The 27,438-nt window shown below is 39.3% G+C and overlaps 1 protein-coding gene across 1 annotated transcript in view; it reads right to left on the minus strand.

Moving 5' to 3' along the window:
* Positions 1-27,438, minus strand: part of TMEM241 (transmembrane protein 241) — a 55,776-nt gene that overhangs the window by 3,847 nt on the left and 24,491 nt on the right. The window contains exons 11-14 of the mRNA XM_083878851.1: positions 25,013-25,047; positions 23,696-23,765; positions 20,918-21,011; positions 330-394 (exon numbers count right to left, since the gene is read on the minus strand). Coding sequence (XP_083734977.1) covers positions 330-394; positions 20,918-21,011; positions 23,696-23,765; positions 25,013-25,047 — 264 coding nt within the window. The remainder of the gene's footprint in view (positions 1-329; positions 395-20,917; positions 21,012-23,695; positions 23,766-25,012; positions 25,048-27,438) is intronic.

Genomic DNA, 27,438 nt, shown 5'->3' on the forward strand with positions numbered 1-27,438 from the left:
CCTGTGTTTTATTTCCAGTTCTGCCACTAAATTGCAGCATGACTTTGACTGGGTCATTTATTTGCCTATTGGACCCATTTGCCTCACTATAAAATGTGCTGAGTGAATTGTGGTGAGGCTTAATGTCTAAAATGTCCATGTTCTCCCACAGAGTCAGAAGAAACACTCTTCTATTACCGTACTGCATCCATCACTGCACACCTGGTTCTCCTTACATGCAAAATAATACTGACAGCAATAGAACTTGACATTTAAAAATATTTCCACATGAAGCACTCTGTGAAATTTCCTCTTTATTATTAAGCAAAAAAGCTCATGTAGGCACTTACCAAGATATTGTTAGTACATTGGCAGTCATGACAAAGAAGAACGGTGATAAGCAAGCAGTCATAACCTGTTAAATTGAAAAGACGGCAAATCACTTTGTGAACTTGTGATATCACAAATAAAAATTAAAATACTTTTGATGAAATTTAATTTCCATGTGTGCAGTCATATCTTCTTCTTCTTTTAGTTGGAGAAGATAGTATGATAATCACACATCACAATTTGATTTTGACTCTGACAGGACACAGCAGAAGCAGGGCAAGGAACCAGAGCAGGGGATCCCTTGTCACATATCCTAGCTGGCCTGCTCTAGAAGCCTGCTGGCTTTTACTTGTCAACAGCAGACTGGGGAGAACAGTCACATTCCAGGTTTGGAAAGCCTCATATTTCTGAGGAGTACAAGAGCTTGAAATATGTTTATAGGTATGTAAAAAGCAAACAAAAACTAACAGGGTACAGGGTTAAAAAAACCAACACAACTTCAGTAGGTTTATGTTACAAATCTCTCATTACCCCCAGGTGTCCTGGGCAGAGCAACTAGAGACAAATGACTTTATACTTTCTGAGTACTGATCCCAGAAACAGCTAAATCCTGACATACAACGGTTTGTAACAGATCCCTCCCTGCCTCAGCAGCTATGGAGCTACCACATCTGCAGCCTGCGTGCAGTTTTGGATGTTTTGCTGCCAGATGGATAATGTAAAATGGAAAGAGTTCAAAGAACAGTGACAGAGTCATTAGACGAGGGGATTGATTTTCAGTCAACAGTTAGGATATGCAATGCCTGTGGGAAAGGAAGACTTGGTAGTGGTTTACAAAAACTTGGGAAACACAAGCACTGAGGAATGAAAAGAAACTATTTAGGTTAATACAAAATTGCCCAAGGAAAAAGATGAAATTAAGAAACAAAACATTTAAACAATTATCAGCTAAGATTTCCTAATCATTGTTTGCCCAGTTGACTCCCAGGGGAGACAGCAGAAACTTCATTATGTAATCTATTACTTGTTAAAGCATTACTCCATGTGCAGTAGGGAGGCAAATGCCATTTCAGAGTAGATTCTGTGCACCAGAGCTCAGACTGAAGAGTGTGTTAGTCAATACCTGCTACATTTGTTACAGCTATATTTTAAAAGGCAGGCTCTGAATCTGCCTGGAGTGTAATCAGTGCAGGATCACATGCAGGAGTGGCAGGTGAAGACGAGAAGGTCGTGTGTCCTCTCTCCAGTGCCACTCTATGAGTTAGGTGGAGAGGGGATAACAACCTAAATGCAGCAGTGAGACCATGCAATGGCACAGGAGTAAAGGTGTTCAGTGGGGACTACACAAGGAGTACCTCCTCTGGCCTATTTGAGAATGTTTCCTACTTTAGGGAGATTCAGGCATGCAGGAGGCTTTTTTCTTCCTAGACATTACCATAACTCACACCATGACTGCTCTCCATGTGCCTATAGCCCAGGCCCCTGTCAGAGGAAATGAGGCAGGAGATAGGCTAGATCCAGGCAGGATAACACATGACTGCAGACCCACTCCATCCCTGCTCAGCAACCAAATTGCTGGTACCAATACAACTCCAGACACATCTCCTGATACAAACTTCAGTGTTTCCACACTCCCAGCCACAGCAGTGTACAGCACAGGCAATGCTGTATAGCTCTAAGCCAGCAGAAAAAGTGAGCTCCTACTCCTAGGGAAAATCAAAGATATGTATCTGCTCCTATAGCCTTGTAAGTTATATGTGTAAGGAAACATACAACTTAACATTTATACCCAAAAGAGACTGACAGAGGACAAGTCACAAACAGAGAGTTATTCTTCAAAACTCAAGATCATATTGCAACTGAGCACATTCAGTGGCCTGTCTCAGTTATTCGCAGCCAGAGAGAGTTGACACCTACTCCAAACAGTGGAAGTTAACTATTCAGGAGCTGAATCTTTCATGCATTTTACCTAAAACCAGCTGCGAGGCTGAATATCCATTAGTTCAAAAGCAGTGCTCTAAAGTATGTTTGCATCTTGTTCTAGTGGGTTGGGTTCTTCCCTTACAAACAGTGCAGCAGATGCACTGACCTACAAGGAAACATTTCTCATTTACTCTGGTGTGAATGCTTGTGGAATTAACTGTACTGAGCTTATTTTAGGTTAATGCTAACTTATTACATAAAAATATACAATACCAAATACCGATCATGTAAACAGTAACTAATGAAGGATGGCAGCTGTGGTATGTACAGAGCATTCTTTTCCCTAAGCTCGTCTCTCCTCAAAGAAACTGAAGTGCTGTATTTGAGAAGTGGCACAAGTTAAAGTTGTGTCACCCACTCCCTTGTTGAGTCCTGTTTACTAGAAACTTGAGAAGAGGCCAAGAGCAGAGAAACAGGCATTCAAAAAACCTCCAAAAACAGGCCCTATCAGAAACAATACACCATTCTACTGTGATCATCCCAAACCTCTGCAAAAATGCAGGCTGTAGCCTTTTGGACTATTATAGCTGAACACTGTTGTATTTTTGAGAAATTATGTAAGAGTCTCTCAGTGCCAAAGACAAACAAAATGTGGGTTGGAAGAGCGCATGAAATAAGTGTGTGTAAGGAAAGAAAAAAACAAATCACAAACAAACCAAAAGGAAAACATGTTGCTAAAATGTCTACCTTTGATGGTTTATCTAAAAGAAGAATCTGTTTAAAAATGAAAAACAAGTTTTCAGAGAAGCTAACAGTGTAATTTGTTCCAGGGGAAGAATCTAAATCCTAGGGACACAGTAGAGAAGGTAATTTTCCTTTAAGTACATTTCAGTATTATCTGAAGTGTTTTAAGTGCACATTTAGTTTGAAAAAAACAAAACCCACCTACACTGATGTTCTGAATGGCTTTAAAAAAAACCCCAAAAACCAACAAAATAAATTCACAACAAGCTAAATGCAGTAATCTCTCTTTCTTCACTTTAAAGGTCACAGTTGTCCTCCTAGGCATTCAGATGCTTTAGTAAAAGAAATGAGCTTTCAAGACAGAAGAAAGCGAATTAAAGGGCGAACTAAAGTTAATGATTTCCAAATATATTTTGATGCTGAATCTTTAAGAGGTGGAAAGGAAAATTTTAATTAGCTATAATATGCTTATTTTGAACAAAGCTCCTCAAGATTTTGACATACAGCCACTAATTCTATCAAATTATACAGGCTGGATGGTTGAGCACCAACTATTTTGGAAACAGGAATAGCTCTGTGGACTCTGTCTACTTTTAAAGGAACTGTGACCAGTCAGTATTACAAAAGCTACTTAAAAATATTCATACCCTGAAATTTTCTTACAAAATTCTGACACAGCTTTCCATGATTAGGAAAAAGATTCAAGCATAGCATAGCTTAAGAAAACATTTCCATGTGAGCTGAAATTTTTCCTGAGAAATCATTTCAAACCCTTCCTTGCATGAAAAATCAAAACAAAACAAAACCAAAAATCCAAAACAACCTCCCCTCAGGATTTTTACTTAAAATAGATCAGTCTAAGTTTATTGTGTCATTCCATTGTACTGTAAAAACAAGACCCATTTTAAATGAACAATTTATTAACACCTATTTGCCTTGATTTCAGGTATTTCTGTAGTCCCAACCACTGAGTTATTCACAAGTAATTTAAAAAATTATCAAAAATCTTGGCATTTCAAATTGTGCTTCCTACTTCAACCAAACCCAGTTCTAGTTCTTTACAATATGTATCAGCATTGCAGGAAATCAGTGTATCCTTGTAATGGATACTCATCTGGGATTAGGTCTGAGGAGAATGGGCTGATCTCTTCCACACAAGACATCGGGCCTGAATAGTCAGGTAACAAAACACATAAATACTCTGGTATTCTTCACATAAATACTCTGGAACAAGGGCTGAACAGGAACCAGGAGAAAAAAACAGAAAGCAACTCAGCCAGTTAGAAGTTTCAAACTTACTGGTTACAGGAGATTCCCAAATTCAGGCCCCATATAAAAGGTGAAAACTTCAGGTGTCCCCATTATTCTGGGAATCAGAGACAGGCTAAGGTGCCATAAAACATTCCACACAGTGCTTACATTGGCATTTACATTTAACAAGCTCCTATCAAGGACAACAGAGCACTCAACTTCGGGATCCAAAGAGATTAATTCAATTCCAGAGCTCCAGAGTTTGCCCTTTACCAGGCTGAATTACTTTTCTGGCAGCTAGAAAAACAATGTCACCATTGAAATGCTGCATAACAGACTTAGATCCGTGAAGGAGAGATATCCCAATGTGTGGGAGAAGTTGTTGCACAGTGGGACAAATTCAGCACATAAAATCACCTTCACACAGGAAAAAAAAGTAGGCATAGGAAAAACTGTGCTCCAATAAGTCCACCTTTTCTAAATCTGCTTTAGTGATTTCCAGGTGGAGGGAGCCACAGTTACCACCAGCTTTAAAGGGCTCCCAAGGAACTTTGATAGACCATGGGACAATTTGTGACATGAATGCTTTCCTTTCTGCCTATCACTTTATGGTCAGATAAGAAGAAATTTCCAAAGAGAGAGTAAAATTTGTCTCATAAATGTAGTTTTAAGAAAATGGGGGGGGGGGGGGGGGGGGGGGGGAAGTGGAATTTATTTTAGAATAAGAAATTAATTTAGTTTACAGATAACAAAATAAAAAAATAAAGACTGGAGATATATATATTGCTGAAGACATTAAGAACAGGGAAGATAACTATTGAGCCAGTTTCCCTGTTACATGTTTTTCTTGAACACATAACATCAGAAAACTCTGATAAGTCTGACATGTGGCTTGAAGACAGGAGATGGCATCCTAAGGGTCCTTAATCCTTGGCAATGCACAAATTTGGATCCTGGGAGATAGAGGAATGTGGAATTCTGCAGTCTTTGCTGCCTTGTCTTCTCCGCTGACCAGCTGTGGTTATACCACAGCCTCTGGAGTGTCCAATCTTGATCAATCCAAACCAGACATCACTGGCCAGATAAAAGTGTCATTCTTGACCAAGCCAGCGTGGATCCCTTTCATCCCTGACTTTACAATCACTTCAGAGAAAGATTTTCAGGCTGCAGAAGCTGGCTGTACTGTAGATTTTGAATATCTAGCATTTCTGAGTTGTTCAGGAACATGTTGTTTATATAGCCAGATGAGGACATTTTCAAAATTTAGATTCTGATTTAATCTTTCTATCTGGAATGGAAAGATATGGTGGGGATTTAGTTCTGACACGACCATGATTTGTTAACATTACAACTCTACTTGTACATTCCATACAAAACTATGTTTTCTCTGAGAGTTTTAAACTGCTAAGAAGTTAAATGTCATAGTTCTCACTGTGAAGTGAACACAGAATACTTCACCAAAGTTTTCTTTAGTTTGTGTACACAGAGCCAATCCTTGTAACTTCACTTCCCCAAACTGCCAAAACCTCTGTCCTTACAAAAACGCGTATTTTTTTCCAAAGAGAGTGTTTTGAAACAGCTCATCAAGTTCACTCACTGTTCAAAATAAATAATTCTATTTACCATTGGGTCATCTTCTCAAAACATCAGGAAAAAGATTCTGATGTACGTAACCTTTGTTTTCCTTCTACTGTTGGAATTGATTTCAAGCTTTTTATAGACATAATACTTGTTTTGTCCCTCTTCTGCATGGTTTAACCAGCTGCTAAGATAATCATCAAAAATCACCAGGGAAATGGATCATTGTTAGTGCCACTGAAAACAGCTACATCAAGATAACCCAGTACTACCAAAAAGATAAAAATTACAGTAGGCAAACATCAATAACAACACATACTTTTTTCCTTGAGGGAGAGCCACTGAAATAATTTCCCAGATTTCAGAGTTACATCTCTTTTGTACATATGTTTATTTCAGAGTTAGCATATGTAACATGTGCACACAAAATGTTATGCCAGGAATGGAAATATGTCAAAAAAACCCTGAAGTTTTTATAACAGAAAAAAAGAGCAACTAATATTTTAATGTCATCTTCTGTATTCATTGATTCACATTAATTTTCTAAGTTTTTAATACCATTTCTCTTTGTTTGCATACATTTTCCATCTCAGATGGTCTACAAACCGTTTCCACCTAGGTCTTCACTGCTTTCCTTCATCCAAATTTAAGACAACACTACCAGATGGCTAAATTCTCTGCATCTTAGCAAGAATACTTTCAATCACAGACATCCAGCAGCTACAGAACCAGATGAACAGAGGAAGGCATTGACTGGACAACTGGACAGCCAAATACATGGAAGAACACTGAGGGACTGGCTCTCCACTGTCCAAACCCTGACTGAAGTGGTCCAGCATGTACTGACATGTCTTTTTGAAATAGCCCAGACTTGAGAGATTTTTATAGAGCAGGTGCTGACTGTGAAGTTTCAAACTGCAGAAAGTCAGCAGTGATCAAGGAGAGGCACCAATGACCACCAGTAAGCACACTGATTGTGCAAGGCTGGTACTGTCACTGGAAATCTGCCATTAGTTGCCAGTGAAAATCCCTGCTAAAGATGACAAACATGGCACATATCCTCCCTCACAAGAAAGACAGGATGGCACTACAACTAACATCAAGTCTAATTGTATTGCTGGCAGTTAGGCAGGGAAAAAACAAATACAAACAAAGTGTGTAGAAAATAACCCCTATTTTTTCCCTATGGTCATCAAACAAAATAAAACACCATTAACAGCTGCAGATACTGTGCACAGGAGCTGTTGTCCACTGTGAATGGAATTAAGCATCTGAATGAATCCTGCATGCAGAAACAGACCAAAATCCAAGTAGTATTTGCTATTTTATTTCAGGTCAGCTTTGGGATGATCTACCACAGAAATAAAAACTTCTCTAGAAGCTTTCAATTATATTGCCTATTGCAATGACAAAACTTTCAGTGAAATCATTAGAAGCTTAAAGGCTCTTCACAAACTGTTTTTACAATACCAGGGTCAATCTCCTCTGACCAACTCTCCTTTAAAGTCTCTTCTCCCTAGATATTAATTTAGTTGTATCAATCAATACAATGAAACGAAGTCTGAGACTTTTCAACTTTGTTTTGTGGGTCTGTCGTTACTAATCAAAAAGCAAGACAAAATTTGCTGCTTAATGTAAGGGCTTCAGGTGATAATGCAGCCTCTGAAGGAGCACTACTAATAAATCCACTGACAAGGAAGGGTTTCAATTAGCCACACAACTTTTTCCGAGGAAAGGTAATGAAGCTTTAACCTTGAACCTCTAAAATAATGGCTCTTCCCAAAAGAAACAGTAACACCATGATCTTGCCTGAACAGCTGAGGAGCCCAAACAAGGGAAAGAAACAATTCAAAGTGAAATAGATTGGAGGAAAGTGGAAAGCAAAACAGGCTTCACTCTCAATTCTGCCCATTAGTTTAACACTAACTTGAGCACATCTGCAGTGTTACCCTCAGCCTGACAGAAGTGCAGACATGCCCTGAGGGATTTTATCCCCTGACAGACTTAACTGGAGACTGTCAGTCTATGAAATCAGCAGATGATGGGAGGACCTTGTGCATTACAACATACTTCGTTGCACATTGCTCATAGGAGGGATTCTGCTCTGCTCTTCTGAAGGAAGAAAACCCTTTAACCTTTCTGAAATACAAGCTGTTCCTTAGAGGACGAGCCGGTGATGCTGGCACCATGACAACAGTGGCACCATGGCAACAGTGACAGGCAGTAACTTCATGATCCACACAGCTTTGATCCAGCCACACAGAAGTTCTTTCAGCTGCTGTAAATTTCTTTGAAAATGTTCATTTCATATTTGCCTAAATGACTGCACTCATCTCCATCTTCTCTAAAGCATCTTTTTTCTCAAAGGAGGTTTTGGTGACTCTCTCGTGCCCTTTCTTTATGTTTAATCTTTCTTCTTATTATGTGTTTTTTAGCATTATAAAAGCAATGATAAATTCCAGGGGTTAAGAACAGAATTAATTCCATGGATTGTGACCCAAAAGCAGCCAGAGTTTCAATGTGCCTTAGCAGTCAAATGCCGCATGACGATAAAACTTAGTTCTGGTGTAAATGAGTCTATCTGTTTTTCATAGCAATAGATTCTTACAAAGCTTAAATCACCTCCATGTTATGTTTAAGATATAGAACATACTAAAAACAGAGAGAGGGTAGATCAAATTACACACAATCAGCAACTTGCCCTCGAAAATATTTTCACAACAAAAGCAGGACAAGTCCTTACCTCTAGAAAAATCATCAGATATTTTAGGGTGATTTTTCTTTTTTACATTACAAATATCTAAATCAATAATTTCTGTACTGCAGATGGCTATTTCTATATATTAGCTTTTTGACTTCTATGAGAAAATAGATTTCTTAATTAGCCCTAGTATGTGTTTAGAGGGAAGATAATCCTCTGCATTTCTGTGGCTAGGTACCTATATACAGTTCCAGTATTTAAAGAATTGGGTACACAAGCTTTACTTTCTATCATATTTATGAAGATTTTTTCAGTGTTCTTTTCCGTAAGTTCCTTTTGTTTCCAGGATTTGATAACCAATACAACCATGATGCTGATCCTGCAAGTGCAAGGTGGGACCAACAGGTGGTTGCATCCTTAAAGCTTCCTTAAAGTCATTGAGGATCCTGTCTTACCAGACTAATACATGATTAATGCACAATTCTTTCAGATTAATATGCTACAGTAACTTGTTTTGAACCCTAAGCATCATGTGAATATCAACAGTACTGCTGAACCGCTGTCTAACTTTGTCATTTTTTAATTCCATATAAGACAGAAGTGGCCAAGCTATTATGCTTGCACCATATGCATCTCATCAGCAGTTTGGCTGCAGGAGAAAATGAACCATTAAGATTTAATTTCTTGCCTTTGAATCACTTCTAGAGGATCCTCTGCCTTCACCTCTTTGAGGTATGTGGCACCTCTCTTACAGCTCTCAGCCACACCAAGACTTTAAGTATAGCTCATAGATAGCCATTTTAACTCTTTGGCCCTGATTTTGTTGTCTCTCCACTGTCGCTCTCTTTTTTAAATTTTACAACAGCCACCACAAAGATAAGATGATTATTTTATGTTGAAGAAACATCTTACAATGCTAAAGCATAGTAAGGAAAGAAGGATGTGTGGATTAGGGAGTGTAATTAGTAGAACCTATGTAAGAAAATTCTCTTCTTATGAGAAACAGGATATCATAGTCACATTTACAATGATCAAAGAGGAACAAGGCAAGACAAGACTTTTCTTTTTCAGCAAGACCTACATCTATCAATGTATAAATATCTCTATATATGCATTTATATAAAAAGCTGTACTATATATACACACACCACAGAAATACATACACATACATGACTGATGAGATAGGACTGAACTATTACAAGCCCATTAGAATTTATTCTGCTTTCCTCAAAAAAACCCGGAGACATGTAAAGATAATCAAAACTCTTTGCTCCTTGGAAAATACCACATTGGGTTGAAAATTATGGTAGAGATTTCTTTCTGAACATCAAATAACCACTTCACGGTACCTTCATTCAGACATAAAGATCAGACTTTCTGATCAAAGACAAAGCAAAAAGAAGAATCCTTTGCCCTTTACTATTGGAGATAATGGCCAAAGCATCAATTTCCCCTTCTAAGACTAAGAGCTCAAGCAGTGACACCAGTCTTCAGCCTATAAAGTAGTTATAGTACGAACCCAACTTTAACAGTACTTCTGCTCATATTTTAAATATTTTTCTTAAATATCTGTAATCCAGACACCATTATTACTTTCAGAGTTCTAGTTTGAAGGACACAAAGGGAACAGCCTGCACAATCCTTGTAATCGCTGTCCCTAAGCATGCTTTGCTGTTATGGAAACACAATCAATCATGATTCAAACAGGTGTGTGCACAGGCACCAGCCTAACAGCATCTGTTCAGGTCAGTTCTGCAAACAAGAGGCACAATCCATTCAGCTGAAACTCTGTCAAGTGAGGACAACAAAAGTCATTTAACAGAGGACACAAGAATGGTTCCTTATAACAAATAAATTTGATTTCTTTTGAATTTGCTGAGAAGCATTTTGCCCATTCTTGCTATTTCACCAAACTTAAGACCCAACACCCCCTGCTTCCTGCAGACATTTCATGCATTATAATGCTTAACTGTACTTTTCCTGTATTTTTTCAGCCTGTCAAGGATTTGCTTTTGCTTATATGCTGCCTCATTACAGCAAAGGCCTTAAATGCCTTCTGACATTTAGACTCTCCCCTGAAACCTCTAAGTTCAGAAGCTGACAGGGAAACGTGATTCATCATCTTGTTCATATTTTATGAATTATTAAATATTTGTGCAATGGAATAAGCATTTCAACAGCAACAAAAGCAACTGTAAAGTGTTCTACCTACTAGGACCACAGGCAAAAACTGGATTGGACTAAGATAAGGTTTAATCATGTATTGGATTCTGGCAGAGAATTTGGGAGAACTTATGATTCTCCCCTAATGCAGCAAATCTGGCATCAATGCACACATTAGAGAAAAGGAGGTATTTGTATCTTGACCTTAGTTGATACAAAAGTTACATCTCATGGCATGCAGTTTATTAATTTTTGCCTTTCTATCCTAGAAAAGAAATTCATATAATGTCTACTACTGCTGAAATTGTTCAGTCCCTGGAACCTTTTAAGGAGATCCAAGCCTGTAAAAAATATACAGTACTCTTTACTTTTACTCAGTCTCATTATTATCTTCTCTTTGCACACTGAATTTTACTGATCAGTAATATGGTGCACTGTGTGAAACAATTACTTTTTCTATCTGTTTTGAGAAGTATTGATTTTCAGTTTTGGGCAGCAGTCAGCTGTACGAACCCTCTGCTGCCACAAAATACCACAATAAAATACACTTCATTTTATGTTAAGCTAAGCAAGAGCTAGCCTTCTGGCATTCCAAGTTATCTTCATCTCATGAGATCATGAAGATAACTCAGATAAAACAACCATGATTTTCGTTGTCACATTTAAGTGGTGAATTTAACAGCCAAACTGACAGCTTGTTATGTATATCTGGCAAGAAAGGAGCTGGCTCCTTGGAAGGAATGAGCTCAGCACCTGCCTGTGCCTATCTTCTTCCCAAGTGCTGGATGCCCATGAGTGGCCATCAATGAGGAATGGTTAGTGTAACTGCCTTGCAGGAGAGAATGTACTTCCAAACTCCTCACAGGTGAACCATGACCTTCACAGCAGCAGCTCAGTGGTGGCTCAGCTGGCATGTAGAAGAAAAGAAAAAGCTGGTTCCAGCAGACAGTGTGTACACTAGATAATACCTTCACAAAACAGACCAGAAGTCTGAGAGCAGTAAATGCCCTCTGAGCAACCTGGGAATCCAACAGCAAACTTTCCCACATAGGCCTCAGGCAGGTGAACACTCACCCGACTGTGCACTCTGAAGTCACTGCCATAACTGGCCCAAAGACCCAGAAGGGGACAAGCCCAAGACTGATCACCTCTGGAGCCCTTTGCCATTGAGGGGAGTGTTGAGTGGGATGCTGCACACATTCTCAGAGGTTGCTCTTTCCATGCTAGATTGCCCAGAGGTCTCATGCTGAACACTGTAGACTGAGGCTGTTGTCAGTTCAACATCTATGCATTTCTTGAGTGCATCTTCAAATCCCTCCTTGCTCCCAGTGTCACTGCTGTAAGAGAACAGACCTTGTGCATGCTGCTTTTCTTATGTATGGAAAGCCCAAATGCTGCTGAAAGGGTTCAAGTGGACTGTGAGAACCAATGAGGATGCCCAGCTTAATGGGAATATTTTAGTGAAAAGAAATGCAATGCAATTTTCCACTGTTAAAATCTATAGACACACCTGAAGTGCCTATGTTCCTTGTCAACATGAACAGATGTAAAACATTTTTCTGTCATGACTAATTCAGAACTCTGTGGAGGATATCAGCAGTATCAAAATAGCATAGGAAACTTTGGAATGCGCAATCAAAGTTTTTTTAAAAAAAATCTGTTAGCAAAAATAGCAAGTTTCCATCAACCTCTCTCCCAGATGACACTTACAGTTCTGGTATTTATATGCATGTATGAAGTCCATTTCCTATTGTATTTCCCATCTCACAGCTCCTTTGGGAAAACCTAATTCATAAACAAACAATTCCCAGAGAAGATAACTAAATCTCCTTACTGACCCTTTTCCATACTACCCAACAATAATAACAGAGACAGAGTCTCTGAGTTGCCATTCTTTGGTTGTGTTTATGCTGTTTTAGTAATGATGTAATGGAAAGAAAGTGACATGCTATTATTACTATTATTATGCTGAGGACTGCAAAGAAGAATTGGTTTTCTTTAAGGTTTTGTTTTTCCATTTAAAAATTACAGCCTTTCCATGGCTTTCTAACCATTAATTGTTACAAAAGGTCAAAATATTCCATCAGAAACTTAAAAAAATGTGATACTTGAAAAAAAATTTTTTAAAAACATTTATACAGCTGATCAATTTTGAGCAATGCCTTTTATGAGCAATGTCACAAGGTTACACACCATGGACCTCAGCAGTCTCTGTGTGTCCCATGCACGGGAAGACAGTGACAGAAGTGACTATAGCTGACTATACCCTTGGCCTCCATTTCCTTCGAAAAGAGTTGGGGAAGCCTCTGCAAGCCATTCCCTTCTGGCCCCTTAGAATAACCATCCACAGCAACATGCATGGAGAGAAAGCTGGACTGTGCTCTCTTCCTCTCCATGCTGGCTGTGTATAGGTCAAGAACAGCCCAGAGTCATCTCCTGAGATTGTCTGAAACCTGTGTGACTTCCCCGAGTACCATATATTTCAGGAACAGAACATAACCCATTTAGTCTGCCTTCCCTAGAGCTCTATGGCTGTTTGCTGACTTTTACGGAAAGTCAAAATCTAATTCTTAAACAGGTGTACAGAGTTGGACTGAGAAATGAATGCACTTGAGGTTTGTCAAAGAGTTGCTATGAGCTGGGGAGCAAGAGAAAGACACAGAGACCTGTTTCAGAGAGCAGCAGCTGAAGTTTCTGAAGGAAGCCACCTGAAGTGGAACACCCAGTGCCTATCATAAAGGTCAAGGCTCAAGATCTGTGAGACAGCCTGGAGATATTTCACCCATGAAGGTATTTAAAAATCAACAGGGAGCATTCTTAAAAGAACAGAGAACCAACAAAGCAGTAGAATGTGTCTATATCTTTCTTGTTTCTGGAAGCCCAGCCTTAGCTAACTTTGGAGACTTCTACATTAGCATGTTACAGAGTGCGCAGTTCTCCCATGTAATTTTGGCATTTACATCAGTGCACTAGCAACGGAAATGACTTCCAAAACAGTTCTCATTCTTTTGACTTCTCTTTGTCACAATAATGATTCATCTCCCAGCCTCAGCTCTCCATATGCTAGTAACTCCAGGAGACTAAATAAAAACATGGGAGAATAGGAATTTATTATGCAGAGGAACAAATAAACCTGCTTTCTCTGCAATTTGAAATTCTGCTAGATTTGAAAAAAATTTACTTTTGAACTGTTGTTTTGTACTGTCAAGCATATAGAGATGGTTTCTCAAGGCTAGGAATGAAAAATTATCTTCCAGAGACTTACTCCAAGTTCACAGTACTGCCTTTAGCTTTACATTAAAGAATATGCCAGTACCAAACATACACTTCAAATGGATATCATAATAGATAAAAGGAAACAAACTATTTTGGAACACCTCTTAGGGCTCAAAGATAATGTCTGCTGAGACTGGATTTATTATACTAAGTGCAGCTGAAAATTGTCCTGCAATACCACCCCCAAGTCACAATAATGTTGTGTGACCATGTCAAGCCCAAAAGGTGTGTAGCTGGCTTCTTCAGTGGATACACAGTTGCAGATATTTACACCACCCTCACAATATTGAAATTTTCCACTACCTGGCAATTCAAAATCTCCAACAAGTCTCAGCTGTTCTTACAAGACAGCTTCCTTAAATTGCAACAGTGCCCCAGGGAGCCTGTGTCACTTAGCTCAGTGGCCATGTAGCATACAATGAAATTATTATGGAGACTGATGTCTCCCCAGTAATTATATGGTGTAATTAGTTTGGCTGCTACAATATAACTATGAAGCTGTCTCTATGGAAACTACCCAAAAACTGGTATTTTTAAGGTTTCAGCAACTAGTCTTTTTTACAGACCCTTACAATGCTGTGAAGTTCACACTGATTGCCTTCTCTGCTTGAAGCACAGCTGAGAAACACATTTTCTTTTCCAAGGTATTTGCATAGCCCCCCTGGTGACTCACAGGAATCAACTCTGTGTAGCAAGAATAAATGTACATACTTCATACAGTGAGGACTAATCACAAAGCAATAAGGATTTTTACAATTTTTAATTGTCTTTATCCATATATGTGTACACATCCACATGCATGACAGTGCACAAGGTGTGTAGATGGAACAAGTTCAATTCTACTTTTATGAACTGCTTCTTGGAATCCTTGAAAACTTCAGGGTCACAGAACCTCCCTCTCTGATTAAAGATGCACATCTAACCACACTGGTGCCACGAAGAGCTCCTACCAGTAGAGTCCAGATGGGTCTAAGACACAATTCTTCCTCTCTTTCAGGTTTTGGCTTGCAGCTGCACAGTTTTTCCAGATTGGGTGAGCAGAGATCTTGAGACAGTCTTGCACAAAGTGCAGGATCTTTGCCATAGAAAAACACACTGTGTTTATGGAACTTCAATGAGAGTTTATGACATTTTTGCCTAAAGCTTTATGAGGTCCAAGCCAAGAAAGCAATGGAATTTTCAGCCAAGAATCTCACTGTCACTTTTGCCTGAGCCAGTAGCATGCAAAGAAGACACTACTTTAGTCTACAATATAACCAAGTGGGCAAGTGCCAGAAAACCAAACACATTCTTGTTCTGGTTATGATATACATATACAATTTTTAAACGGACTTTTTAATTCCAGAATTCTGTTCCATTAAGGCAGAGAAGAACAAGGGAGAGGCATTTAGTTCAGAAGGTACCCATGGTAGGACTCTTTTAAAAATTTCCTGCAAGTAAATAGCCCCCAGCAGAATATTTTCTAGCACTTGCATGCTAATCAGCAGTGAGAGAGGAATTAAAAGGGATACAAATTGAAGCACATGTTTTGGCAGAGGCTTTAAGATTGCAACAATGTGGAAAAGCATGAATTCTTTTTTTATTTCTCTTGATTTGCCCCTGGAATTACAGCAGATAAAATTCTCATGTGAAATGCTGTATGTAAAGAGAGGTGCAGTGAGTATAACAAGGCTAGAAGCCCCAGACGACCTGCAGTTGTGCCCTCTCCATTTTATGAGAAGCAGAAAAAAGAGAATTTCTGCTTTAATAAAAACATCAGTACTTTTCCAACCATTAAGATAGATATCATCAATGATTTTTGCACTGACATGAAGAGGGATCTAGTCTATCCATTCTCTTCAAGACACCATGGGGAGCAAAGAAGCAAAACCACAGGCACAAAATATAAAATCCAAGACTAGAGGAGTCATTCTGAATAGCAGGAGGGATTCTGAACAGCCCTTTTATTTTTGGGGGGGAAGACTAAACCTGCTGGGGTATAAGTACAGCTGGTACACAGAACCCACAGATAAGAGATGCTTTCAGACACTCCTGCAAAGCTGCTTTCGCAATGTCTGGCAGCCAGTATTAAACACAGGATGACCTGGGGCATACACATCTCAAGCTAACAAACAAGGAACCAAAGCAGCTGTCAGAGGATGCTTTTATGTATTAGGGAGCCTCCAACACTGCTCAGATAAATTAGAGGTTACATAATAGTGCCTGGGATGTTTATAGAGAAAATAGTTGCATACTCCTGATCCCATTATTCTGTATTTCCTTCCAACCCATGCATAGGAAAATCAGTAAACCTCAATGCAACTTAATTTCATTTATTCAATTTCCTTTCTTCAGGTGAGGAAGGAAGAAAAAGAGAAATCAAAATCCACTGACCTTCCCATTTGTTCTCCCTGTTTATAAAAGCTGCTTCAATAGGTTCCAACTGGAAACAAGCTGAATTCCCTACTACAAGTTTGTTAGGATAACACTAAACACAATATGGGAATATGAATTCATAAGTACCTAGTATCTAGCTGCATTTTTCCATTCTAATAATGATTTAAATTATTTCTGCTGGTTAACTTTTAGAGACCCTAATAGGCTTCATCACCAGATATAGATTGGCAACCTTAATCAAAACAAACTCACTGACAGCATTGTTAGAGCTCATTAGCATTCTCACCAGATGCCTCTGTCTGTATTTATGAGCATCTCCAGTTTTTTCTTTTCAGTACATGACCCATGATACTAGCACAGCTTCCAAATTAAAACAAGAAATCTCAGTACAGCTTCAAATCCTTGCTCTTCTGGGGATTAAATCTGTGCAAGGTTATGACAAAGCATTTCATATTTCTTGGACTTCTTAGAAACATTTTTTTATACAGATCACTTCACTGATATTTTTTGCATTTCTCAGGAATGTGTACAGATATGACTAACACATACACTATTTGCTTTCACAGAAAAAGTGCAGAGAGCATTTTTCACTATAATTATCACACAGGACTTAATACACAGACAAAACCTATGCTTCATCTGCCTCTGTACAAAGCAGTGCTCTGACATGAAAGCTGTCAGAAATCATTACAGGGAAGAATTTAAAAACCTCATGCATTGATTAAGTTTCTGCAGCCAAAGTAAAGATCATAACAACAAGTTACTACCCAGCTCCAGTTTTTAAGTGAATGAAAAATTAGAGGGCAGGGAGGCCAAATATGTGGGCTTCACAAAGAATGCGTGCTCGGATGTGCAAAGCGGAGCCGATCAGATCTCATGGTTAATTTATTGGAAATGAAGCCGTGACAACGATCTCAGCCCCAGCTCATCCATCACATAGGTACAAAGCATCCAAATGGAAAACAGATTTTCCGATTCTCTGCACCTCCCTAGAGGCCTGTGCTGCTGTCTGAGGACTACAGCATTCTCCTTTCTTGGCTCATTTGCAAGATAAACATATTCTGGCCTCAAACGCTGCTCCTTTCCAACTGCTGGTGAAAACTCCAGTCAGTCTGAGAGATTAAGAGGATGATCTAGGGCACTACTCAATCCAAGAAAAATGCTCATGTGGGAACACAAAGCTGTTGTTTCGACCAGAGGTGATTTTTTTTTCCACTGGATCCCATTCTGCAAGTCCAGATACAAATACTTTCTATCTTTATTCTTTATCCACATTAACTTCCTTTTTTTTTTTTTTTTTTTTTTTTTTTTAAGGGAGTCAGACACTTAGACTTAAACAGATTTTTACAGTGTTAGTTAAATGCTACTTTTCAGCACTTACAATGATTTAAGATGTGACTGACACAGCCCTCATACCCTGGGCAATGAGCTGGATTAGTAGGTAGTTTTAACATTTTCAAACACCTGCAGGAAGTAGTATTGATCAGACAGATGGAACTCAAATCTTAACTCCACAGTACATAAATTTATAGTTCCTTGTAGATACACAGTTCCTTGGGAGAACTTTTTGGGAGCTAGTAGATCAGCCCCTACCCTTAAGGCAAGCTCCAGTTCAGCTCTTGCTTTCTGCCTGTCTGTGTCTGTCTCTGCTTTGATCCCTGTTCTAAAACTGATGTATGGTCCTTCCAAAGTTTTCAAGCATTCACTGATTTCTAACCCCAAATCAGCTGCCTTTCAGCACTTGGAGCAGCAGTTCCTCCATGCTCCTCATGCACCCTTAGATGGGTATGGTAGAACCCTAAAATAAGTCACATAGCAAGCTTTAAAACACTTGTGTAAGACATTAGGGAAACTGCTAGTGCTGATAAAATTTTGAGTGCTACAGACAGATCTCATGTCTTCATTATTATTGCCCTCTTCAAACTCAAGATAAGACATATAATTTGAGCACTGGGTAAGAGGCTACAACAGGAAAAGGACTAATTGCTCTGTTAAAAAACCTTCCAAGCAAGATAATTAAACCATGAACATTAAAAAGCACACACTTCTAAGGCTAAAGAATTTAACAGATTAAATTCTCCCAGTGACACAAGGACAAGTTTTTAACTGCTATGAAGGCATATAATTTCATTGACAATGGTGGCTAGAACAAATTTTATATCACTAATGTCTAGAGATGGCCAAACCCCCCCCCCCCCCCCAAATCTAGAAACACTTGAACTCTGGGAAAACTTTGATCCAGTCCAGACTTTATGGCTCTGATCCCCTTCAGCTGGGATGGACGCAAATCTTCTTAAAATATATTTCACAACTCATCTTTGCCTGAATTTTTTTCCAGTAGGTCATAAATACCACATGTAAAACCATTTACCTTCATTAACAACACCTACTAGCAGAGCAGTTATTCCAATCTCCAACCCAGAATGTTAAACAAAAACCAACAAAAAAAAAAAAAAAAAATAAATGCTCAAAACAAAAAATAACCCCCCAAACAAACAAACCCCAAACAAAAAATAACAAAAACAAACAAGCAAACCACCCCACAACCAAAAAGCCTGCTAAAACAAAAAAAATCAAAGCACCCCAAAAAATACTCAAGAGGAAGTTTTAGATTAGTTGGCTTTACTACTAAGGAGCAAGAAAAAGGCTAAGGTGCTAAAATCTGAACAGCCAGAACATTTGGAAGAACTTCAAACTACTGAGAAAGGCTATGTGACTTGTACAGTGGGGAACAGCTTGTAAAGCCCAAACTAAGTCATATCACTTCACTCTTGTTATTCCCAGAAAAAACAGACTGATTTCACTACAGTTTCTAAAGAAGCATATTATGCAGATCTACAGTTTGTGGGGGAGGTGGGGGGTTGATAATGTAACAACTTCATTCACTGTAGTAGGAAAGGTGAGATCACAAACCACATCATAAGGTTGTGGTTTTCTGATGACCTGGCTGAAAGTGACAAAACAAAGTAAAATCTAACCGGGGAAAATGAGACTGACAAGCTCTTTTGACTGCATTCACCACAAAGAACTTAAAAACTGAGTTGTTAATATCTTAAATCAAGTACAGCCAGACCCCAGATCCACAGATCATAGTATAATTCCAGAAAGAATGGACCTCAGGAGGTCAGACTGGATTGCTTAAGGCTTTATCCAGTTGGGTCTTGTAAACCTTCAAAGACGGAAGCAGCACAGCCTTCCTGGGCAACCTCTGCCCTTGCCTGACTTGTCCTTGGGGTGAAAAACTTTTCCCTTGTACCTAATCAGAACCTCTTTGTTTATTTTACACCCCTACACAGCACTGTGAATAGACTGGATCTGTCTTATGAATGGTTTCTCCATAGCTACTAGGTGGCTGCTCTTTCTTAGGTGCTCCCAAGGATGTCCCTCTTCAGACTGAACAAGGTTGGTCCAGCAGCCACTCCCCAAAATACAAGTAATCCAGTCCCCTGACTTTCCTGGCAACCTTCTGCCGAACTCCTTCCAGTTTATCAATATCTTCCCTGTACTCAGGGGCCTAAAACAAGGCTCCCTATTCCAGATGTTGACTAAGAAGTGCTGAGGAGAGGGTCATGATCACTTCCACGAATTTACTGTCTATCCTATTATAAGTACAGCCCAGGATACTTTGGGATTTTTTAGCTGCTAGGGCACACCAATGCATCTTGTCCTGCTTGCTGTCTACCAAAATCCCAGGTCCTTTTCCACAGAGTTGCTTCCCAACTGCGCAGTCCTCAGGTTCTATTTTTGCCACTGACTCCTCCTTCTCATGTGCAGGGCTTCACATCTGCCCTCAATGAATTTTCTAAGATTTCTATTGGCCCATTCCTCCAGCCTGTCAAGATCCCTTTGGAAGGCAACCCTATCCCAACAGGTCCTCCCAGTTTGGTGCCCTTTGGTAATGTGAGAGCACTCTCTTACTTCTCATGCTTCAATAAGAAGAGTGCTAAATAGGAAAGGACCCAGGACAGATCCCTGTGCAACTCCACTTATCACAAGACTCCAATTAGAGTAGGAATCATTAACCTCTACTTTCTGAACCTGATCCTCCAACCATTTCTTTTACCCATCTAGTTGTCTGCCCATCCAGACTGTAGTAGTCTAATTTCTATATAATAATATTGTGGGACATACCATCAAAAGCCTTGGTAATGTCAAGGCAAATGACATCCTCAGCTTTCTTCTGCAACAAAAACAGTGATAGTTCTGGTATTGAACTTCAGGGAATCAGTTGGAACTCTTGGCTCAGGAAAGACACACTGCAAACAATGGCTGGGGCACATACTCACAGAAGGAGTATTCTCCAAAAACACCTTTGAAATGTATAGGCTTGTATTACTGGGATTCAGTAGTCCAAATCCTTAGCTGCAATAATCATCCCAATTCTATCAGACTCAGTCTACACAAAGTGTTTCATGTCACATAATTATCCTGGGATATTACACACCTGATATTTGTGGCCTCAGCTCTACATGCAGGTTGCACAGACAGGACCAAGGAAGTATCAAGGAGGAATAGCAAGAGAGAGATGCAGAAATTCCTCAGTTCTCCTGAGAGATACACAGATCCACTGTGTTCCCATGAGGGTCTTTCTCTTACCTTTGCAAGAAAACTCCAGGCTGCATATTGCCCTGAGGTTGTGCTGCTTTTTAGCTTCACTGTGTGCAACATCAGAAAGAATCCCAATAGTCCACTGCAAGGGATGGGGAAAACTTGTTAATAAAATCTCTTAATTTCAACTAAACAACCTCTTACAGGCATCTTGGGTTTCCTAATGAAGAACTGCAGTGTTAATCCCATTTGGAGAAAGAAAGCTGGTGGACGAGAAGCTTACATTATGTCCAGTACATCTAGGGTTTTGTTCAGTCAGTGACTAGAATCTGAATAAAGTAAGTCTGACATTCTTATGGCTGGTCTCTAATGCACTTGCATAATCAGAAAAGTAGAGATTATTGAAAACATGAGGTGAAATATTAACTTCAGACATTGAAATGGCTCTGAATAACAACAATGTTAATTTCAGTGGGAACCACACATATTTGGCACCTAACCCAGTTCAACCTCCACAGAGCCTCGAACTGAAAAAAATAACCACTGGAAAGTTTCTGCCTGAAGCTTTCAAGATGCTTAAACTTCATGAAGCCTAAATTCCAATTAGGAAGTCAAATAAATCTCTACTGTCTAACAAATAGATGGTTCAGTAGTGCTGGGAACAGGATACTCCGAAGTTTTCTGCTGACGATTAAGAGAATTTTGATTCTCAAGTCTTACAGGACAGCAGTCCCCAGCACTCCTGTAGCCAAGACTACCCTTAAGGAAATTCTGTTCCATCTCTCACCAGACTTTATGGAGTTTATGAAGTTTGCCTCTGGATTTTGTTTCACTTGTGACATATGCACAACCCACTGATTGTGAACCAGTGGAACAGTGTAAACCAGCAAGCAGGGAACAGAAAGGGACTTCAAAATATGTAAGGCACAAATTACTGTGAAGCATAAGAAATTACAAAGTGCTGTGGGAAGCTGCATGGGAAAGCAGATAGGATCAACACAGCAGAGAGGTGGTGAAGCAAAAAGTGCCTTGGTATTCAGAGAGGGTATGCTGTTCTGGATAGTGATGCCATGCAGTTTGTCTCCTCTCTACAGCAGCAGGAAGGGTGGAAAATGGTGGCTCCTCAGGTCAGAAGTTCTGTGCTGGGATCCACTTTATCAGTCAAGTGATGTTCCCTGCACAATACATGTGGCCAAGTTCCATCTCAGCTGCATGTCTCTACAGGCACCAAGCAGCAGGGTAAGATTACTTCCCAGGAGTAGAAGGCATTAAGAATTTTTGCACTGAGCCATAACACAAGATCCTTTAGGATGTGTGTGAAGTCTGAAGCCAAGGAAACAGATGCTGCTTTGATGATAAAAGACAGGCCTAAACTCAGCAACTTGTTGCAGAGGATGCAGTGCTGGGCAGTAGAGCATTCCACTCTGAAAAATGAGTTCAATGAACCAACATTGCCCATTCTTTTAAGAGTCCAATAGTTTAAGTTTATTCCAAATCTTCTGCCCTGCTGTGAAGGGCTTTCAGTCATGGAGATTTGAAGATATTTAGTGCAATTCAAGAGATAAAAATGTGAAACAGAAAATTATAATACCTAAAATATTGATGCCACAATTAACACCAATTTATTTCATTTAATAATTTGAGAACTTTGCACTTTACTGCTGATGCTTCAGACACTGCAGAGGCAGTAGATTTAGCTGCATCAATTGCCCTTACCTTACATTGCACAGGTTTTCCTCCAAATCCCACATATCTACAAAGACACTAGGTTATAAAATGGAAGAGAGAAACTGAGGTGCTTGTTTCTCCATCTAACCATTCCTTTCCTCTTCCTGCAGTTTGAAGTGCTATCTTACTACCACATGAAGGTGGGCCCATAGAAACAGAAGTGGGAAGCTACTACAGAAGTAAAGTTCTAATGAAGTGAATGAGAAGAATATCTGGGGTAGACAGATATCTATTAGTGCCTGCAGACAGACCTCACCTTCAAGAACAACAGATTTCACCTACCTACAGAATACTTAATTGTGAGTTACTTGCAGTGTGAATAGACCACACTTGGAAAAACATAACAAAAACTTATGTACGTTGGAAATTATTTAACAATCATTCTCAATATCCCCTTTCAACAGAAAATACAGATACAAGTCAGAAAATCATTATCAGGAAATATTTTTGCCATTAGTTAACATGAAAATATCTTTTAAACCCTCTTAAAAATATTTTAATTTGGTAAAAGACTGGGGAGGGAAAGACAGGATTTAAAAAAAAAAATAGCACCTATGGGAAACATATTTCTGTTGTCCTGTGAGAATTATGCAAATATGCAGTGAACTTTTGCTACTGAAAATAATGAAACTATTGTTAAAGCTTTTCCTTTTTACCCAAACCAGCATTCTGCCAAATAACAAGATGTACAGGCAAATAAATCCGCGGACACCCATATACTGCTGAAGACTAATACTCAGTAATTGCTGCAAACAGCAAACTGTGGATAATCTGACTTCAGAAGCATTTGAGAGATGCTATGTATCAAAGCTTTGCTACATTGGGTAAACATTTTAATGGTGACTGGGAACTCTCACAATCAGAATGCATTCACTCAAGGACACATATACTGTCAGCACATCTGAATCTCATGCCATCTAATGCATATCCACAGACATGGAAAGATTTATTCATTGCAATTCTACTGGCTTATGGCAGCAGAAACTAGTATAAGTAAAGCTTTACACGCTACAAAGATTTTAACTGAGAGTATAGGCTGGACATCAATTGAATATCTTATTTTGAAAACATTTACATGACCTATTATAGAGAGGTTACCTGGCACAGCAGCTGCTATGAAACCTGTAGAAATACAGGAATGGAAAATCCAAGGCACTGAAGAGATCACCTGAGGGACAAAGCAATACACTCAGTACATGGTGGGAAAAAATTACTCACTGTTACAAGTAGTGCAACAGCAATTACATGAACATTACTAGTTTAACATTCCTTTGAGCCTTTACAGCTGGCTGACTTTTCATTTATGATGCTTTCCACATTTCTGGTGTGTTTAATGATTTCTCTCTGACCTTGCTTCTAGCTAGTTTTTGCCTTCGGTTGAAAAAGGGAAAAGGGATACCTAAGAGTATTCTTTGCCAGTATTCAGAAGGTCCTGCTTAAGCAACAGTTGCCAGTGGACAGACATGTATCATATCCACTTCTTTTATTACACAGCATGTGATAGCTCCTACTGAAACAACAGGAAACACAGACATATGGTGGCTGTTTCCCCCTCTGGCATTTGAACTCTGTAACACAGAGCACGTTGAGAGGTTAAATAGTTCTCCTAGGTCTAAGCAGAGCTCTTGAGTACTTGCATTTCTAGGAACCTCGGCCTTGGTTCCCCTTGGTGGCAACTCCACGAGTTCTCTGGCCTTCAGGCTCTACAGATTTGCATGAAGCTCCATCTTTCACTTTTTGAAATGCAGGGCTGTTTGGCTTAACATGTATGTCTGTCCTGGTGGGGGTTTCTTATATGCACAATCTGCACCACCAGGAAAAAGGGGGAATTTATGTTTCTTTAAATGCTTCCTTAGTTGTTCTGACTGAACAAATGTCTAATGAAAACAACAGATGATCACCTTTACCCTCACAATTATGGACACACCAGAAGGTAGGAATATTAGCCACCATAAACCACTAAATTTCTCCTTTTATACAACCTGATGTGCTGCTACTTCAAATCCTGCCATGGGCCCAAGCAATGGGATCTGTGTTATGAAAGCAACAAAATAAAAACTCTGTATAGCACTGAGGACAATACAGAGAAGGAAACTCAGTTCTATATGGACTGCTGGGACATTGTTCTGAAGAGGATATGTTGACATAGAGAATCATTGTTCTTTACCAAGCACCACCTCAAAAACTGTTATTTGTCATCTGCTTGTTTGCAAAGGACAGCTAAGAATGGTATTGGGAAATATGCAACTTACACCAAGTTATATACCCCTCACTCCTCTTCCTACATGATAACATAGTATTGATCATATTCAGGGCTAAAATCCTAAGGGTTTGATGTCTAAAAACATGCATAGAAAGTAAAAACAATATGGAAATCTAAAAAAGGAAGAACTCAGAGAGTTCAGTTCACTTTACCTGCTGGATGGGATGCAGAGGCCAACAGCACTACACTAAAAAAAATAAAAATTAATTGGATACTACAGAATCTATGACATGGGCTGAAGGCTATAAATTGACATGTTTGTGGTTTTTGTTTGTTTTTTCATGGTGAAAATTATTCCAGTTAAATAGAATGAGTGAGACACAAGTATCAATTAAAAGAAAAGAAAAAGAAAACAAAAGTTGATTAGAAAGGAATGTCAGGGTCACCTAATAAAATTTCTGACCTGAAGCAGAACTATCACAAATATTTGATCATGGCCTCTGGTTCTGCCTCAAAAAGATCTGTCTCAAAAACCTACCAGCATAGAGATTCCACACCTCTCTGGGTAACTTGTCCCAGGGCTGTTCTACCCTCCTAGCAAAGAAGTTTTTCCTAATGTCCCATTTTTAAACCACCAAAGTTGCAATGTATGGTTGTTGTTCCATATTGTGCTGAATATTGCATTTATACAAGTTTAAAAATACATGAAAATAAAACCAAGTACCAGCTGGAGTGATTCACACTGTTCGGATACAAATGAACAAGAAAACCAGCTCTGACCTGTACTTTATCTGAAGTATAATCACTAAAGTTTTCTGAGGTCTTACAAAGACCTCACCTTTTGAATTTGTGGTATAGGTTGTACAGAGCCTTTTTTAGTGTTACTGATTCTTCTTGTAAATTTATCTTCTTTTTTTTTTTTCTTTTTCAAATTTTTCATTCCAAATTGCTTCTAAGGCTAGAAGGCTACAGATCTGTTTGATTCTGGAAAGTTCCCATTCATCTAGATTCTGGGGTGCTGTGAGATGGGATAATCGTGCATATCTGTAGAACTAGAGCTTCTTCCAGTTACCAGCAACATACATCCATGACAAACATTTCCACTGGTCAGTGGAAGAAGAAGAAAATAGCATCTTGAGAGTTTGCTTCTTGATAAGCAGCAGGCACTGTACTTACAGTGGTAAAAAGACATTCATTAATGTTATGAATGCTCAAGCATCCCAGGCTAGCTCTGTTTTCCAGTGTTAATACAGCTACTGTTTTCAAACCTGTTCACTCACAACTGGTCTCAGCTCTCTGTATGACCAAGCTTCCATGCTTGGTGACCTGCCCTTGGCAAGCTTTGGTGAAGTCCAGCATCATTCACCTGCAGCAAAAGGAACTGCAAAGAAGACAAAAATCCCACAGCCAAGGAAGCTCTGAGGGGAAGCTTGTCACTGAAATCAGCCATGGATCTTCATAGGCTGAAGAAGGAAAGTGTTTATGAGGAGCAGACAGGCTTCACACTTCATAAGTCTTTGAAAGGCATCAAACAATAAAGAATGTTCACATTCTCAATATTTATACATGTTTTTAAAAGATGTTATTGCCACAAAGGTATTCAATAAGGCTAAGCAGACCACTTATAATAGGTAATTTGCCCTATCCCTCCTCTCCAAACAGGGGTGCCCTCCCTGTAAAGGTATGCCAAGAGTAATTCACAATAAACAGGCCCAAATCTTCAGTTTCCTGGTAAAGAGAGAAAAGGAAGCAAAGGTCTACTGCTTTTGATTGAATAACAGAGAAAACAGGAGACTGACAGGGCAAGTGAAACTATATCAACAGTGATGGGAAGTAAGGCTAAACCATGTTTCTCCTCTTGCTTTTTGAATTATTACATTTTAAACAAGAACCCACTGAGTCTGGGAAATCGTCAGAGAGGAACTTCCTTCTGCAACCAACAGGAATTGATAACCCTAACAGACACTCCAGGTTTTGGTCCAAACAAAGCAACAGGAGAAAACAAAACCTTAATTGTGAACTATAGGGCAGGTTAAGGCAAATGGATTTAGATGGCATCACAGCTGCTCTGTAGCTCTGCTTTGAATGAAGCATCAGTAAAAAAGACACGATGATGCTGTAAAACCAGATTAGGGATTCAGAGGTTTCTAGCAGGACAGCCTGGATATGAGGTTGCAGCAAAACCAAATTCCCTGTGCTGGATTTCTCTGCTCCTCTCTATTTCCCCTGTACTCAACACTGAGGGCTGGGTCACTCATGGTTTCCCTTCTGGCTAAAAAGAGGTTTTGTCAGCAAGAACAGCAATTTATGCCTGCAAAGCTGCCCTCTCCTATTGCAGAAAATCTACTGCAGCATTTTTAATTCACAAAAGTGACAGATTAGCAGCTCTTCCAGAAGCCAGATGTAGTTTTGCTGCATAGAGTAGAGCCTTTACCTCATACCTTTGTCAGTGCAGTTTATTCACCATTTGAAATTCTCCTGTATTTGTTTTCTCCTCACCAATGGCTGCCAGGCCATCTGGGCATGCCTTTGTGAACAAATTTCAGACTGGGACAGATATTGGGATGTACTGAAACTTTCTTTCAGGTTCTTCACAAGAAGTAAAATATCTCTACCTGCCTCAGCATAGGAGAAAGCC

Source organism: Zosterops lateralis, assembly GCF_965231275.1.
Source record: "Zosterops lateralis genome assembly, chromosome: 1".
Lineage (NCBI taxonomy): Eukaryota > Metazoa > Chordata > Aves > Passeriformes > Zosteropidae > Zosterops > Zosterops lateralis.